This window comes from Tyto alba, unplaced genomic scaffold (assembly GCF_018691265.1).
Source record: "Tyto alba isolate M040663 unplaced genomic scaffold, T.alba_DEE_v4.0 Super-Scaffold_1000006, whole genome shotgun sequence".
Taxonomy (NCBI): Eukaryota; Metazoa; Chordata; class Aves; order Strigiformes; family Tytonidae; genus Tyto; species Tyto alba.
The window spans coordinates 7,178,356-7,197,585 of NW_024881272.1; the positions used below are offsets into that span (position 1 = coordinate 7,178,356).

The 19,230-nt window shown below is 38.6% G+C and overlaps 1 protein-coding gene across 4 annotated transcripts in view; it reads right to left on the minus strand.

Annotated features, from left to right (window-relative positions):
• KIFAP3 (kinesin associated protein 3) overlaps positions 1–19,230 on the minus strand; it is a 70,240-nt gene that overhangs the window by 48,883 nt on the left and 2,127 nt on the right. For all 4 annotated transcript variants that reach the window (XM_032998604.2, XM_032998603.2, XM_032998606.2 and 1 more), the window contains exons 2-10: positions 16,362–16,493; positions 14,971–15,125; positions 13,992–14,047; positions 13,354–13,495; positions 11,677–11,776; positions 10,809–10,933; positions 10,240–10,338; positions 9,337–9,515; positions 6,821–6,983 (exon numbers count right to left, since the gene is read on the minus strand). In XM_032998604.2, coding sequence (XP_032854495.1) covers positions 6,821–6,983; positions 9,337–9,515; positions 10,240–10,338; positions 10,809–10,933; positions 11,677–11,776; positions 13,354–13,495; positions 13,992–14,047; positions 14,971–15,125; positions 16,362–16,493 — 1,151 coding nt within the window. The remainder of the gene's footprint in view (positions 1–6,820; positions 6,984–9,336; positions 9,516–10,239; positions 10,339–10,808; positions 10,934–11,676; positions 11,777–13,353; positions 13,496–13,991; positions 14,048–14,970; positions 15,126–16,361; positions 16,494–19,230) is intronic.

Consider the following 19,230-nt stretch of genomic DNA (forward strand, 5'->3'; position numbering starts at 1 on the left):
TTCTACCTTGGCCCTCATACAGGCTTTATGAAGATTTTACCATATATTAGGAAGACTAGCAGAAGTGCCCTCCCCTTTCTTTATGGAGATTTTCCAAGAAACTAGAGCTGGTTGTTTCTGTTCTGTCACACTTTAGGCATCCAAATTATGCCCCATGAAGCTCTCAGATGTCAACAGTTCATGTAAAAGACTAGATTCACTTTTTACTTTTTTCATTCACTCTTGCAATATGCAAAGAAGCAATTAAAATAATTTAATTAATTACACAGTCACATATTGTAAGCTCAACAGTAGAAATACTGGCTCAGGGGATCCTCCCCGTTCATCAGTTTAGTGATTTTTCCAACAACTTGGCTCCCTCATCTTTAGATTGCTGTCATCTCTCCAGTGCTCTCCCTCCTGCTGCCACAAGCATTTCTACTTTCAGTCAACACTCATTAAGTTAGTTTTTTGTATTAAAAAGTTATCTTTTTCATTACAAAAGCTAATAACACAGCTAAATACACACATGCACTTGTGAGCAGCACACCACAGCGATGAGCTTCCAACTCACCTGAACAGTTAAAGGCTCAGTGTTCAGATTAACAAGGATCCGTCTGTAATAATTACAAAATGGAAAAACACTGTTTCCAACTCTGGACAGTGTTAAAGGAGTCAGAAAATTCTTAGACAATAGACTTCAAAAGCTTGTAAGCTTATATGAAGGTATGTTGTTATGAACTTCAGTTCTTTTTTCCTGATAATTCACTACAATTTACCAGTAGCACAAAGCAGGGATATAGTGAAGGCTCTTACCTTAACGTTAACTGTGATTCTATTTCTGTTTCAAAGACAGTATTAGCAATATTGATGTGTCTCTACTTGGATTTCTGTATTTCTCAACATTAGAAGTCAATTTTTCTTCAGTAATACCAAAGTTTGCTGTCTAATCTATAGCTAAGGTACCTAAGCTGGTTTCTAAGACACACTGCGCACCCAACACTCCTTAAGTCAGACAAACATGTTACGCTTATTTGCACTTCTAATAAGGATTTAGAAGATGAATGTTAAGAGATGTTTTTATTTTGTGTTTCTTCTGGTGTGTTTTATTTGTTTGCTTGTTGATGTGGGTTGATTGTTTTTTCTAAGCCTTGGCCATACTCACCACAAATGATAAAAAAACTACCATTAAAATAAATCCCTTAATAATTACTGCTTTCCAACAGACTGGTCCCTGTAGTTGAACTGTTTCTTAATGTGCTTCAGCCAGCCTCTACTATAAAGGAATGGAGACACCCCAGGCAATATTCACACAACAAGTATTGGAACCAGCTGCTGCAGAGCCACCTTAGGAAAAAAAGGTTTCTCAATTTAATTGGGAAAACAGGAGGAAGCATAAATTTTACTGCCATTAATAACTTCAAGCAATCCCGATATGACTTTACCTCACCCTGATGGCTGGACATGTGCTTTTTGTTAGGGTCTTTGCCACATCTGACCCCTATTGTTTGCTCACTTGATCAGGTAAGAAAATGTATGTTTCTTTATAGGATAAACGAGGCCTATTAAAGCCAGAAAAAACACTGCAGTAGCCTATAAGAAGCTCCATTTTTCAACAGATGTGTGAAGCTCCATAATAAGTTCATTACAAAAAGGCCAAGCGAACTCATAAAGAGAACACATCTACTTTAAGCCTTCTTAAAAGAAACTTTCATAAAAGGAATTAAAAACCCACAGCACTCCGTTAATTAGACAGCAAAGTACTTCTTGGGTTTTTAAACAGCAGTCAACATATAATCCAGCTTGGCTGCATACCATATCAAGACTTGATTGTTAAGAAACCCAACATACAACTGTTTGGCAATTCTTTGATTGCTCATTAAACCTAACTTGTAAAGAATGGAAACATATCAGAGGAATTTCAGCATTTTCAAAGAAAGATTTTAGATAATAAAATTCTAGCAATTAACCTAGTAAAGACAGACTCTTCAGTGAGGACTAAATCAGGCTGTTAAAGTTACACTCTGCTCTGGCTATCTCCAGCTTAAATAAAGAACTCAGAAATCTGACCTGCTTTGGAGCTTGCAAACTGCTGCACAGTGCTTAGACTTCTATGTAAGATCAGGTGGCTACTAATTCTCAGTGTGCTCATACTAAGTCTCAGAACACCAAGAAATTAAGAACATCAGGCCACAATGCTTACATGAATATGGCATACAGGCCCAATGCATCCTGTGAATGGTAAAACTATAGTATTGCTACTTGGGACTGATCACACTGTATTTCAGAGTGTGGTATGACAAATGCTCATCTGCTTGTCTGAATAGAAATCCACAAAGCCAATTTTATTTCAGTCACTGTAATCTATACTGGTAAACATAACCCAAGATGTTCATCACCACCTAAAATCTCTTTGAGATTGAACACCTTGGCACTGCATAACACTTTCACAGTCATATGCACAACCTTTCTGCACTCCATGTCCCATTTGGGGCTGATTTGCAACTGGTACTGTTTTGTGACCCACCTACTCTTCAGCTCACCAAGACTGTGTTCAATCAGCCCTTGACTTTTAAAAGCAGTTAGTAATTTCAAGCAACCAAGAGACACTTTAGTCCGACTTCCAAGCATAATGGGTTTTCATTCTGTAAGTGTGACTTACACTGGGAAATTGAAAGAAAATGGCATTTCAAGACAATACTCATTCAGTACACCTAAAAACTGTCCAGCAGCTCAAAAGGATGAACACACACATCCTAGAAAAAAAAAATTGCTCCCCACATGCAGCCAGACTTACTCCTTTTACCCTCTGAGCACCAATACAGTTCCCACTGTAACAGCTTTTGCACCATTCCCCATCATTTACATGCTTTTGAGAGGAATAACTCACTCATGGGTGGGCACAGAAACACCAGTATTGCCTGCCACACCTGCACTGTGCCAGGAGCTCCTTCTGAACAGGGATCCACCAAGAAGCTTTTGCAGCCTGACATAACGCACACAGCAGCACTCAGCTGGTTTCACTGTACAAACTGCCTGCTGTTCTCATGGAGAATTTAGAACTATTTGTCCCACTTCACAAAGGCTAAGAAACCACTCAGACACAGCACAAAATAGCACCCTTATTAGAAGAATAGGGATCACAAGCTGTGACTATATTTAAGAAAGCTGTACTAATAGTTTTGCATTTGGTTTGGACAGTTAACTGAAAAACAAAGTGGATTTGGTCCAAACAAGAAGTGAGGTTTTTTTATTCTTCCTCGTAGACAATGTTTTCTTCTGTTTGCTGCCAGGGCATTTACTTTAGAAACCAATCACACATCCAGGGGAAGAATTACGAAAAAGGGTAACATTTCCCTTCTGTCCAACAGTGGAAGAGCATTCCCAGGGATAAAGAAAGGATGTGAATCTGATCTCTTAAACTTCAGCTCTATATCTCCCCATTCAGAGAGATTATTTTCCACAAGCAAATAGAGTAACCACCAAACTCTACTGTATTTGGAGCAAGTCACTCCTCTACTCCACTTCACTTGAATTATGCCATGCAAAGCAAAATGAGAGCACTACAACAGTGAAACAAACCTTCACAGAATAGTCTATAGCATGCTGCTTTGGTCTCTCCTTCCAAGATGATAATTAGAGGGCACTGAATCTGTGTTTTCCACATTTCAGGCAAATGCCTAGTTCAAACCACTTGGTGAATTCACATGATTTCTCACCTTAATCCACTGAAGCCATACTTCATATACACTGGCACATAAAGAGAACATACAAAAAAAAAAAGAAAGATCACTCTGCAAATATAGTTTCTAAGTATTAAAGCAAAGCTACCAGTACAAAAAAAAATGTTCTCTGCAAAGCCCTGGCAACTCAACAATTACAAGGTTTTCTTAAAAGAACTGAAACCATACAAATCAACAAAATCTCTTTTCATACCTCTTAAAGTAGCTTGTGTATGGAAAAACCTACATACAGCAGGCTATATCTCATAGGCCTCTGCAGCTCTACTCCAGCTTCTGATCTCAAGTCTGAAGCCAAATTTCCCTCAACTGCACCCAGTTCTTTGGGATTCAGAGCATAACAAAGATCAGCTGTAGTTGATTAACTTGGGTGCCTGGAGGGAGCAAGAGGAGTCTTGTCATATACAATACTTCAGACTTGTGAAGAGAAGCCGCGAAAACTAGCAAGTGGTGTTGACTGGCAAGGCTACATGGGGAAGCAGGCATTGGCACTATTAAAAAGAAAATGCTAATTAAGATGGAAACCAAGACTAAGCGGAATTTCTCATGTCCATGCTTTCAACAGCAGCCTCACTCTGGAGTGACAGGGAAAGAAAGAAGATGGTCCTTCTCCAATATATCCATGCCATATTTGGTCCATTCCTGATAGCTCAGTTGAAGCCAGTCCATCCTCTCTGCTTCCAGCCTTGACCTACGTTCAGAGCCATCCTGCTCCCAAGCCACTAAGTGTCCTTGGGGAAGTGGCACATCTTCCAGAACTGCAGACAGCAGCCATCTCAGTGCTCAGCCTGAAACCACTGCCTGACAAATCCTGTCCTTTAATTCTTTGCAATCTCAATTCTTCCCTTAAACACCTACTACATTTAATTTACACTCATCTCAACCCCGGTGCTCAAGACTCAAAGGCACAGCATGCACAAATGTTAAATTTCAGTAGGCTGAGTCAATAAACTTGACCTCTTCGCATTAGGAGCTGTATGGTAACTTGTCAACAGCTGTTGAGGTGTGTTAGCACTTTAAGGTGACCTGCAAATGTAAACTGAAGGGTACTGACTTGAATAATGTGTGTTTAATACCCAAGCAACCTGTATAAAAGGGGTATTTGGCACATGATTATTTTATTATTAAGGTTGCAGGCTTCTCTGAGACAGGATACACAAAGTGATGTATTTGAATCACCGTAACAAGAAGAATCTCACAAATCAGAGCTGGCTTTAGAAACAAGTAATAGACAATACTTCTACCTACATTTTCTAACCAGCACACTGCAAAATAAGCACTAAACAATTCTACAGGGAGGAGCTAGGGCAAGCAGCACTTGCCTCTATATAAGAGGGAAAAAAAAAAATCCAATACTTCCAAGTCAAGGAAAGAAGAACAACCTGTGGATCCAAACAGACAGTGAAGCTTCTGGAAGTACTTGTAGAACTTGCTATGGATTAACCTAACAGACACTTGAGGAACAGACAGCAATTTTAGCAGCCAGCTCTGAACTAAACAGCCTTCTGCACAGGCCTACTTAGAAGTCCAAGAAAATGGCATTTGAAAATAAATTCTCCTCTGCACATAAGAAAACAGATATTTAACTGATGAGTTTAGTCTAACACTAATATTAAATGGGGAATTTCTGGGAGCAGAGACTTCTCAGTGATTGCTGCCATGCTATTGCTTGGGGTGACAAGCACCCAGAAGCCCTAACCTTAGACCACAGCCCTAGCTGCCATACAAACAAAAGAAAGACAACTTCCTGCTCCGAAAAGCTTACAGTCCAAAGGTGAACCAGACTACCTTAGCAAATGTTCTCCCAAAAGAGATATATATCCTGACCAGCTTCCACTTCTCAGTTTACTGCCAAATAACAGTCCTGAGGAAAAAAGTGTAGAGGAGGGATTCCGAATGCCGTTTGTTTTTTTTTTTTTTCCATTCCTTTTAGCTCAGCCCAAAGGAGGATATCAAGTACAAACATGGTTGTGGGGCAGAAAGCATAGAAAGATCTGAGGCATTTCAGGATATACTAGGTAGCTGTTATATTAATCACCAACAGGATTAAAGCTTCCAAAGCAATGTAAGTTCTCATTGTATTAACTTGTATACTAAACAGCAATAAGGACATGTTGAGGTTGAACGTAAAATTGAGAAGGCAAACAATCCTAAAACACTATATGAAGCTAGGGGAGAAAGATCAGATTCACCATTGTATTCCACTTGTTCCAATCACATCTGGATACCCCATCTGCACTGAATTTAGTACATCCCAAACCCAACATATCTCAGAAAGCTTTAACAGTGTCTTGCATCAGTGTTTGATGCTTTTAAGGCTCCACAATACAAGATCCTCAACTTCCACTTAAAAATGAGCACTTGGCAATTCTTACAGCCAAATCCTGCTAAACATTTAGCATATCTACCAGAGCAGCCTCTAGATGGTATCAGTCAAAGAACACATAAGGAGCAATAAAAATTCCCTCCTGAAAACCAACAATGACCAAATCAGACAACCCTCTGCTTTTTCTAAACTTCTTCTTGTCTCCATGGCTTTTCCCTATGGAAAACACTTGTATCTGAAGTACTTACACAATCTTAACACAAGTTACAGACTGTCAAGCTGAAAGTCTAAAAATCAGTACTGCCCAGAGTTGAAGCTAATCTCTCTATCTGGACCATAAAGGTAACAATAGGCAGCAGGTATATCAAGCTTCTCAAGAAGAAAAAAAAGTGGTAATTGGTATCTCCATCAGCTAAGCTCTGTAAAGTTGTTGGCTATTTTTCCTAGGTACTCCCTCAAAATTACAAGCACTACCCATATGTGTGTGCACACATGGTTTTCAGGTAGTTATCAAAGTTATTTTTAAAGACCAGAAAACTCATTCAACAATTCAAGAGAACCTAGAAATAAATCCACTTGGAACCACATTATTTTAAAAATTCCATTTAAACCTGCATCTGAAAAGATGATTTCAACAATAAAAAGTTGGGGGTAGTGACAAAGTTCTTTGGCAAAGAGAAAAGCGATGTAACAACTTTCAGGCACACTATATCATGGTGCAAACAGCTCCACTGTCCCTGCTGAAATGTCTACATTAGAACAAAAGAAAACATACCTAGAAGTGCAGTGAGTTTGGGAAGCAGACCAACTTGTACCATTTTATTTCTCAGGCCTGTGTCAAAGGAGAGATTTAGTAAGAGTCGAAGAGTGATGTTCAGCAGGTCTTCATGTTCACAGGGTACCATTTTCACAAGTTTTTCAACAATATCCATTTCAACCTATATATCAAGAAAAAGAAAAATCCATAATCCATCCAAACTCAGCTTTGTCTTCAATATAAAAGCCCTCCCAGTGTGTTCTATATTCACACGCACACGTATGCAAATACATATCCAATTTGTACCCATAACAGTGACTGTCAGTACACTTTCATCTGAAGCAGCTTTGCTTATGTCTTTGTGGTTAAAGTCTTCTAGATTGGGTTACCAGGCAACGCTGATTAAAAAAGTTTTTGAACTGAACAGTTCAGATGTCTTGGAAATATTCCTCACAGTTGGAATACTGCAAGAATGTGGTCAAGACATCACTTGCAAGACTAGATTGGTGGCAGGGGGGGACTCTTTTAAACTTAAACACAAGCAACCCTGGAGCAACTGACATTAGAGTCAAATAGATACCCAACCAAGAAAGACAGAAAATTGGCATCCAAAAAGAATTTGAGACCTTTCATTATGAATTTCAAATGAACCCCTAGCCAAAACTTTTCATGTGTTCTCAGAAGAGGCATGCCGCCCTGTACATTAATTTAATAAAAGCATGAAAGTCATCTTGAAACATGTATCACTTTCAAATTAAAAAGTGGAATCTAGGAACTGAGAAGTGGTATCAGTTCCTGAGATCATGTTCACTTTACCAGCCAGAAAAGACATCTGAGCATTGACTGGCAAGACTTCAGAAAGTTTTTATCATCTTTTAAACATTTCTCTGCTTTTATTTGACATAATCTTTTAAATGCATTCATTTTTTTGTTTCCCAGAACCTTCTTTGGCCAGAAGGAGGCACATAAAATTATTTCGCATTCTTCAAACTTTTGCATGTATGTAACTAGCCTTCCAGTTATAAATACACACAGGATAAATACTAAGAAAAGAAACTACAGCTCTCCCCTCACAGCATAGTGCAATAATCAAACAACCGACTGAATACGTTTGATCAAAACCAATCAGACAGCAAGAACTCCTACTTCACTGCTTTGAATTTAATATGGCACTTGAATACCAAAGGAAAGAATGTGCTATAAATATAGGCAGATTATTCAGTTTTTCTTAGAATCAGGTGTTGAACAACCAATTTTGGTTCATTTCGCCTTCAACATTTTTGTGTTATTGCCCAATATAAATATTAGAACACTTTATCCTTCATTGGTAGCTTTCCTTAATAATACTGTGGAGAAAAAAATATCTTTATTATGAGTAAGAAATGCTCAGATAGCTGATCTGAAACATACAAACATTTTCAGAAGTCTTTTCAAAAATGTTAAAACACTCTGCAATAAAGTAAATTCAACAGTTTTGTTTCATTTGTCTTTCCATTAAATCAAATGGAATGCAGAAGGTGTGCCAGAAAATCAGTGGGCTGGAGAGCTAATCCTTATTTTCCTAATAAAGTCCTTCAGGGCACTACACAATATAAACTAAATCAGTGACCAATCACCTGACAGACAGTCTACATTCCCCCAAGAACACATGCTTAGTGTCTGACTTTTGTTAAGAAATAGGACACCCATATATAAACAAGGGAGATACCTCTTGTCTGCAGTGTTCAGTGCATATGCATGCAAATGACAGTTCTGGTGTCAAATATGCAATTAATTTTCTATTGCATTTACACAAATCTTCTCATCCCACAATCTAAGTGCAGCATTAATGTCAGATGACCTCTTGGATAAGGAAAATTTATCATTTTCATTTCACAAACTGGCATAAAGGCACAGAAGTGAAGGGATGTATCCACAAAAAGCCATTGGGAAATCAGCAAAGGAGATACTTGGCGAGAGCTTAAAGTCACAAAAGAAAATATGCTGCAATTTCAAAAGTTTGAGACTTCACCTAAAAAAAGCTTATGAATAATAACAGCGCCTACAGTTCTTAGGAGCTACTGGAAGCATGAAGGAACAGTTGTGAGGTACCTTTGAAGACCAAGCTGACCTACAAAAATAAGTAAATTAGTCTAGCAAACTGCAAAAGGATAACTACCTCTCCGTTCAAGACAATACATGGCAAAGACAATAATATGTTGTCAAAAGAGTCTAATTTGGCGGAAGGGTCATAGGCATCTCCAGAAGTGAGGATATGACAAGACTTTGTGGTGCTGACTCCAAAACCTGGAATTTCATGTGTCATATTTTGAAGTAGCTTCACTGTTTAAGATGACAGATCTTCAGAAATTTTTGCAGCATGTTATAGCTGGGTGTTATACTTCTCTTTTACTTATTTTACTAAAAACAGAAGAGGAAAATCAGTGCTACAGATATTTAGGATGCAGACAGAGATGTCTCCCTCTTCCCACCAATCACACAGTTTTCAGAGTCCATAGCTTTCCAATATTGCAGTAAAGTGCTATGAGCCTTACCATATCATTTTTGTTCTCCATAAAAATGCTGAGTTTCTTCAAAAAAGATACAACCAGGATAAGCAGCTCAAAATTATCACGGTCCAGTGCTTTCACTAACATATGGACAATGTTCTTGTTTCTCATCTTCAGCTCAGTGCGAGTATCCTCAGCAAGATTTAGGAGCAGGTAAAGTGCAACTAAAAGTCCAATACAAATCATATCAGCAGATCAAAGACAACAGAACTAAACAAGGCTCTATATACACATTAAGTGCTTAAGATGACTTTTAGAAGCATTCTGCTCCCTTCCCAATGCACTGTGAAGGAAACTGACTATGAATGCTTTTTATTCCTGTTTAGAAAGTTTTAAGAAGATTAATTCTAATAGTGGCTTTGGAAAAAAAAAAAAATCATCATCACTGGAAGCTTCTTATGTTTTCTTTTTTTTTTTTTTTTTTTTTTCTTCAATTCCAGTGGGAACCATTAAAAAGACAACCCCGGGAAAGATTTGCCACTCAGATCATTTCAATCTAACATTAAGTGTATTTTAATACAAAAACTGAGATAGAGTGAAAGCTATTCAACTTGAGTCAGATACAGGCTAAGTTAGGCTAAGTTAAAAAAAAAAAATCAAACATACAAAACCAAAATATCCAACTCCTTCCAAACCAACATCATGAGCAAAGAAAAGTTAAGTACATCACTTTTACTACTTTTCCTCTAAAACTGATAGATTGTTTTAAAAACTGCCAGCATACTGTCAAACAATCTGAGTACTCATCTTCTCCCTATTCTTTGGCAGTGCTCTTCCATCTTCATCCATACATTCAGTATGTTTAAGACATCTTGGTTATAATAAGCATCCAGTAGATTTCTCTACCCACATTCACCAAAGCGGAAATAATTTATTTGGATTTGGTACCTCTGAGTAGCTGTTCCTGTTTGACAACGAGCCCTTGATATTTCTTGTAAGTTTTCTCATAGTCCTTTTTCAGGGTTTGATTTTCAGGATCTTCATCAAGTAAATTGCAGAAGTTAAGGAGATTACATAGAAGTTGTACAGTCTAGATGACTAGTCCTCAAAGGTGTTATTCAGTCACCAGTACAAAGCAAGACATCTATGGAATAGCCAGTGTAAAGACACTACCTCAGCAACAGCTTACTACACCTGTAATCTACAGCAGGATTTTTTTTCCCTCCTACTCCTGGATGTATTACATCCTAATAGTCAGCAAAAATGTTCTTAAGACATACTGCTAATAAAATAACACATTTTTTTTCTTGTGTTGTTTTAGCAACTTCAGTTTAATCTCTTCAGTAGCCCAAACTTCTTACTCTTGGTCGTTTTCATATCTACAATTATATTTTGTACTTCCCAGTAAATTCTACTGCTTTCACAGAAGTCACTGTATGGTCATCTCTTATAACTCAGCAACAGCTAGCAAGTGAAGCCAGAAGCTCTGAAGCTGCCCCAGCATATCAAAAGGATATCAGCTTTCTTCTTTTTAGCAAGTTCTTCCTGCCAAAGCTCATGTCTCTTCAGTTCATGGTCTATGATATTCATACACAAAGCTCCAATTTTGTAGTGTGTGATTATTCCATGAAATTGAGAAAAACTACATTGAAGAAAAAACACCTGTGAGGAAAAAAATAAATGCAAACAACCCCAAATCTCTTTTGACATCTACAGTAGTAACACCCCAACAATGCATCGCATGAAGTATTAAAAAGCAGTATTTACGCTGTCACATTGTAACACTTCTCTATTGGAAAATTATTTTGAAACAAAAACAATTCCTGAAAAGATTAGTATTTTTTCCAGACTTGCAGAAGGACAAGCAACAGTTTGTTGTTCCAAGTCAAAATAAAAACATATTCCAATTTTCACATGTAAAGGAAGCTGTTTTCCAATCAGCCCCATTTTTCATATTGCAAGTGTTTCAGAGGACCCTCTACTCACCAGAAATGGAATAGAGGTCTACAATCAAGTTGCAATGCAAATTCCATTTGAATTATTTCTAGGAGGGGTATGCTGAAACACTGGCATATCTAAATAAAAGCAAGCACTCACTTCAGTTTCAAATGCCATTTCTTCCCTGTAAGAATGCTGAAGTAAATAAAAGGTGGCAGCTCAGCCTAAGCTATGGGTCAGAATCCTTATTAGTTTCTTCCCAGCTCTACTACACACTGTCAGACCACACGGGTTCTTTTTGTGCCTCAATTTTGCTATTTACAAGTGTGCTTCTCTCTCAAATTTTTTTTTTCTGTTTAAGTGAGATTTTGTAGTGCAGAAAACAAATGAAAAGCTACTAAGCAGAGAAGTTCCTTATGTTCCTATACACAGGGACTCTGCACTCACCTTGAAAAGCAGAAAAAAATATAAATTATATTGGTAGCAAGTTCCACGCTTTGTTTCCAGTCTTCCCTCAGCACTCTAGCCAGTGCACCCAGGGCAGTTTCTGAAGTGAAACAAGATTTGGATGAGCATCAGCATTTCACTTCCCTCCTTTTGTTTTGTGGAACTCAGAATTTGAATACACCTTATTCCACAGCTATCAGTTTTCTAATGGAAGATTCTTCAGAGGTATCTCACTTTAACATGCAACACTGCTCCCAAGTTCTGTTTGGAGATGGTACTAAAATAGCGAATACCTTGGGTGGTCATCGAGTCACAAACCCTAAGAAGGGGTGACAGGCAAGGAAACTGCAAACAAACACCAAGTTCATCTTAAAACTACCACAAACCTTAAGATCCTGTGGCTGCTGCCAGCTGTATGTTCCATGTTACACTGTGGCCCCTACTTAGAACATCACCACTTTCACTTCCAAATCCCCTTTAAATTCTACCTTGTCAACTATCATTTTTCATCTACTTTGTATTTATTTTTCCCCCTGTAGCAACTCTGTATTATTTAATAAATTGATTTATATTCCTTCTTTTATACTTCAGCTTACTTCTCTCTGAATTACTTATCTTTTCCTTTTGCTTTCCCCTATCTAGACCCTCTCTATGTACACCATGTTACATGACCAGGATGAGAAAAGCAGTAACTGGTAATTTCAAGCACTAGAATATTTGCAACAACTCATGGGGACGAGCCATTACTTGATGGCTTTCTAGTCCACTCCCATTCAAATTCTTACAATAATCTTCCCTCCTAACATTGCAGGATGGGTGAGTACACACTGAAGCCATGATTTACACAAGGCATGTAGGGGTATAAGGGCTCAGTAAAAGAGACAAAGGGAGAAAGGTAAAAAATGACTAAATTAACGAGACATGAACCTGCCATCACTTTGGAAGTCTGGTTTGGATTGTTCTTATCTTTATTTGTCTGATACCTTTACAGAGTATAAGGTCCTTTCTCCCCCCTCCCCCAGAGGAGAGAGGGCAATGGTGAATTAGAATGTATATACATGCATACATACCTATTCAGAAACACCCACTATTCCACACTGATGTGGCTCTCAAAATGCACATGGAACAGCATGTATGCACGCACACGCAAAATAACAGCAATGCAAATATCCTATCATGAATTCTGATAAGATTTTTAAATGGATCCATAAGCAAAAAGAATATGGTGTGCTAGTGAAATACTTGGCTGATACATCCACATTCAATGTATTAATTCTCTTGGAAACTGGACACCTCTACATATGCCAGCCTGTAAATCTCACTTTCAAAGCAAGTTTCCTGATCTTTAGGATACAACTCTACATTCTCTTGTCTCCAGCAGCAATGCCAACTGAAGTTAATTTAGCATCAAAATAACTAGGATCAGAAAAAACAGCTGAAGCCTATTGAGGCCAGGAAGATTTCTGTGTTAGGTCCACCTAAGAACAGTCTAAGAAGCATTCATTTGCAGAGATTCAACTGGGCTTTAAACAGCCAGCTTATTATGTGCTGAGAAGTAAAGCCTGGAAATCTAGAGAAAATCTCAAATTAAAGGGGAACTACTCTTCCTTTGAGAAGAAAACACCACAAATAAACAGCACAACATTAAGAGAAGTTAACATTGGGTTTTAAAATTACCATTGATAAGCAGTTCTTCCAAATTATCAGGATTCCTAGCCAGCTGCAGGATAAGGGCAGAGCCACGCACCTTGTCAGGAATATCCTCATACAGTAACTCAATGTACTCATCCATATCATTGATATTGGCAACTTCATCAATCTGAAAGCAGTCATAAGCAAGGGTTTCACAGAAAGAGATGTCAATTCAACACAATCAATCACTATGTTATTCAATGTCAAGACAAAAGAGTGCACAGCTTTGAGTTAAGATCTTGGGTAAAAAAATAAAATACAAAGAAAAAAAAAAATCACATCCAAAATCACTGCCAATGAACACCAGGAAATCTGAAAAGATTTAATTACAAAAAACAAAGGATGCTCAGACAAGACTCCCTGTGTCCTGTCTGATGTTCCAGACCTCATTTGCCATCCTGCTGCGTGCTATAGTTGGAGGGGGTAATAATGCAAGTCAAATATTTTACCCTTTATGGAGATAATTTTTAGTCCATTGTGCAATATTTCAAAACCAAATTCTTTGTTTAAAAAACAAGCAGCAAAAAAACCTGAGAATTCAGCATTTCCTCTCCCATCCTTACATAACTGCTTACTTAAGAAGTAAATGAGTTTTGCATTTCTCTTCTAACACCAGTATTTACCTCCATTCCTTCAAATGGGGGTGGATCTTTTGGCTTAGTGGATTTCTCTTTCTTTTCTATAAAGAAAAATAAATAGTTGTAGTGAAGTTATACATAGTCATAGACAAAAAACATACCAAATATTCTCATAGTAAACGTTCTGGTTAAATCAAAGTCCTTTTGTGTCCAGCTGACCTGTCAGACTAATGCAGCTAAGGTATGTCAGGTTTCTGAAGCTGAGCAATCCACGCAGAGCAAAATAAACCCTCAGCTGCCTTTTGACTCCTCAGTCTAAGTGATCAGTTACAGCCCAGTCAGATGGGGAGACAGAAGGTAACAAACCTTAGTGCAAGACAGCAACAAAACTCACTTCCACACTGATACCTTAGCAGCTTTGATTCTGCTTGTACACTGTGGCAAAGCTGTCCTGGGATACACCAAGACACACATTTACAAAATCAGATGTTAAATACAAAATTCTCCCCTGAGCAGAGTTTCAGATGAACTTGAGACATAAATAGGACCACCAAGATGCCAGAAACTTCAGACAAAAGAATTATCCCAAGCCGTCTACTACATTGTACCAAATTCAGCCTAGAAACATCATCTACCCTTGAAACAGGTGATGACAGAGATCTTTCTAGGAAGATCCTCAAAGTCTTCTGATGTCACTGCAAGTGCAGGTGCAATATGAAGAAGCTGCACCGAATAGTGGAATCTGTACCTCTCAAGTCCTGCTAAAACCCAGGGCAGCTAGGAAGAAGAATTAATACTAAGTTTAACCAAACAAATAAACTTCAGTTGTTAAAAAGATAATTCCCCCCAACCTCACTCCAAGATTGTAATTTTTTCCAAGTATGATTCAACTTTCTCACTCTTGCTGTCTCTGAAGAACTCCTACATCAAGCAAGATAGAACCTCAGCTAGAAAAGCCTCATGCAGCAGTTGCTCAATGCTGAAGCACCCCAGTCCCAACCTATTTGGTTCCTCTATTATTTACCTTTTCCTGCTGAGGCATCTCTGCGATTCTGTAGATAGTACAACAGCTGTTCTACTTCTGCAAGTTTGGAAGGGTGAATGAGCTTGCACTCTTCAACCACCTTTCGAGCCAGGGAAGCAATGTCTGTATTTGCATTAAGACTCTTTAGCCGAATGCTGCAACACAAATAAGTCTTTCCTCAGTTTTTAATTTTTTGTATCTTCAGTCCTTTGATTTATGTTTACACAGTCATGAATTTCTTGAAGCAGAAATGATCCTGGTACCCTCAGTGCCTGTGCCATGGCTTACAAAAGTAATGACAAAGCAGAGGCTCTTGACAATTCCAAATGGCAAGTAACTGTCAAACAGATTTGACAGGGAGTAACTGTCCATCAGTTGACAAGCAGCAACACTAAATGCAGCTGTATGAATAGATGCCTTGTAACTGTCTTAGACACAGCAGCCAGTAATTTATTTGCAATACACCCCAAAAAAGTGCACAGGACTGCAAAGGAGTACCACAGACACAAAAAATCCAAAACAAGAAGCAGCTATAGGTGTTGACTACACAGAAAGGTTCTTCTGCATTGCCTGCAGATGCAGTGTCAGGAGCCTCTCATAGCTCTGGCAGACCTGCAGCCAGGTCCACAAGCAACAAGCAGTAAGAAATCTCTGTGGGCATTAACAATAGGAAGGAATTCTACCATGTTGCAGATTTAAGCTGTGCCGATTCATCTAAAGATGAACATTTCTGATACCTTCAAAAACTTGAGACCATTTAAGGATTCTCTTTTTCCTCCTCATTCTTCTTACATGCACTCACACAGCTAGCCACTTCAGCTCAAATTTTCAAAAAGAATTCAGTAGAGATAAAACAAACCTAGGAAATTACCAAACTTGCCGCTTGGAAACTAAAATTATGATAGCTCTCTTTTCCAGCAGGGAATGTTTTAATGCTCTTAGAAGAAAAATATCAGGCAAAACTAAAATGCAGATAGCACAGTGAAATCACTAGCAAAGGTGACAGATCAAAACAACAGGAAAGCCAACAGCTAGAGCATAAAGCTGTCAGAAGGTTCAATATTATTACTTGCCCCAACATTAACCATCATTTGAGTAAGAACCAATCACTTTTTCCTACCTCAAGTTCCCTTCACATAAAATGGGAATAATCACTTCTCTTTACAAAACACCTTGAAGTACCTGGATGAAGAGCAGTCTGCAACATGTGTTTTAGATGTTAACTTTCCTAGGCACATGTTATTTCCTGGCTTCTAAACCCTCTGCTAATCTAGCACTAACTTTTATAAAGATTAGAACATATTATTTCTTACAAGCTGTTGATGCTTTGAGTTACTGAATTTATGACTATGAAAAACAGAAAAAGCTAATGGAACTTGCTATAACCTTACATTTTCTGACACTCCTTGCGCTCCCCCAGCACGGGGTCTCCCATCTCTCCCAGAATCGTTGCTTCCACTTCATAGTGGACAATGAGGGCTTTCTCAGACGGATGCACATCTATGTTGCCTCCTTTTACCTTCCTGCCATGAAGAAAAAAAAAAAAAAAAAAAAACACAACAAAACTGATTAAGTTAAAAGCTCAGAAAACATACCAAAACATAGATCAGTAACAATAACCTGTCTCCTGTTCTATTCAGACCCCAAACCCAAGCACTGCCTTCCTTTTACACCATATTTCATTTCACACAGCTGTACCAAAGCTTAGTGCTAGTGGCATATCCTTGACTATTATCTTTAGTACATACAGAAACACTCAAGCCATTGGTCAAACCTTAGTCACAGAAGTCAAGCAAGGAAGAAACAGGACAAATCTTTGACTTCTATGTCCTCAGCTCTCTTAAGGAACTACAATCAGGAAAAAGATGCATTTCACAGAGAAGGTGAATTTCCCAGCAGATTCCCTGTTACATTGCCAGTATTGAGAAATCTTCTGCTAATGGCATTAATCTAGTGCAGTCATTTACAAATGGAAATTTTTCCTCAAAGAATTTCTTGGCTGAATCTTAACAGTTACAAATCTACAAGAATTGATTACAAATAATTTGCATTTCAAATTAACTATTCTCTCCTGAAGCACAAACCTCTTTGCTACTGTTGTTCACCTCACTGTGTCTGTTGCCAAACTCAGTGGATTACCAGACCAGCAGCTGCCATCAACAGGTATAAACTAAGCATGCCTACCTGCTTTACTACAGCTACAGATATTTGGACAAGCTTTCTCCAGGAAATCACTCTGGGTACGTCTCTGCCAAAAAGGCCTGTACTGCTTTCTCCTCCTCTGTGCCCATGCAGAGGTACAAGGGCCATAAGGATAGGCCATAGATAGATGGCCACGAAAACACATCTCATTTCTGGTTTTGGGTGATGGCAGAAAAACAACCAGAGAATACAGATACACATTTCTGTCCTTGGTGGTAAAACTGACAGTTACCCCTTCTCCCCTTGGTACTGACAATAGAGGATGTACAGCCATGCCATAAACCAGGCTGCTAAAACACTGCAGATTAAAAACAACTCCCTAAGGTGGGTTTTGGTGTGTGGGTGTTTTTTTTGTTTGTTTGTTTTGGGGTTTTGTTTGAATGTTGGCTTTTTTTAGACAGATCATGACAAACAGATTTACAGGTGACTTCACCTGTAGTTGTATCAGCATAAATGAGACAGCAACTAGCTATGGCATTGGGTCCATTAGATCAGGCTCAGTCTCACAGAGCTGGAAATGTTAGCAAACCTGGGTGCAGCCTTTGGTGTAAACAGTCTCTCTGGAAAATGTTTGAAACGTGCCTCCATCTATCCAGCTACTATGGTGGTTGTTTTCCCTTCTGCAGAATACAACTGAAAAAAATACCTTTATATTGAGATACAGCTGCCCTAAAAAACCCCACAAACTACAGAAAGGTTTGCTGTAGGAAATGAAGAGTCTAGTTCAACTACCAGTCCTGCAAGGGTGTAAAGCTACAGGGCAAACAAATATAGCTCACTGCTACAGAGCAGTATCTTCCTTGATGAGATTGTACCAGAACTCCATTTATCACTTAAGATTTTTTTTTTCTCTGAAGAGACTTGTGGGTTTTTTCTCTAACAGTACTTTGAATCAGAGGCTTCATTACAGTCTGTTCTCACAAGTTCCAGCCTTGCAGGACAGAAAGCTTACAGCAAATCTATTTCAACAGAAACCAGCCCTCACTCCTCACCCCCAAATATATTTTCCCCCATATTCAGATCCACCAGGCAACTCCCCAACCACAAACGCTCCCCCTGACAGTCAAACCTCTGGTTAAGTAACAGCTTGCTAATATTTACAGATAAAAAGAAAATGATGGGTAGAGAACAAGTGGGCCTGAAGGAGTCTGGTATAGTTTTCTAATAACTAAGCTAGGGTAACAGTTTATCATTGCCAAAAGGATCAGATCTTCCCATGCTTCCCCTGCTCCTGGCAGTCACCTTGGTTCAGCATGAGGGGCTTGTCAAACCCTTTCACAGCCACTTACAGCAATCCAACAGAAAAATCTTCATATTTGGGGCAGAAGGCGCTTTTCAACGTGTTATTGCATTAAAGTGCTCTACAGAAAGGAAGTAACACTTCCTATCTATGAGCAGGGATAGAAAGGAAGGAGTGAGACCTCCTCCTTTTGGCAGCAGGAAGCCACTGATGAGCTTAGGAACCAGCAGAACCTCAGCATAAGACTGCTTAAGTAGTTTTAGTATTTCCCATATTTAATTTTTTCCTTAAGGGGGACAGATGGGTAAACTGGAGAATTTAGGGTTGCAGAGATTTTCTATCCCCTCACATTGATAACCACCCTCACACCACTTGAGCTACTTCCCAGATAATAGTCACAAATCAATTCACATTTAAGTTCTCTCTCTGAAAAATCTTACCTTGTGAACTGCTTGAAGACCTACACTAAAATGCACTACCCAGCCACTAAAGCTGTTTTGCATTTGGAAAACACTGCATTCAGAGTGCCAGCATCACAGAAAAAAAAATTATCTTCATTTTATGATACAATCCGCCCTCTACCCTCGAATCAACAAACATCTACTTTACTGATTTTCTACCCATCTCGAGTTTGTAAGTCACTTCATAAAACATTTTAAAATACAGACATTCTTATAACTGGTAGAAGCAGCAATGCATTGGGGAGCTCACACACACATCAGACCATCCTTTCACTTCACTGCCTGCTTTGTCAACAAGAATCCTGCTCTATTAAAGGTTTAAAAGAGGAAGGCCTTTTCCACAGACAAAAGCTGTGC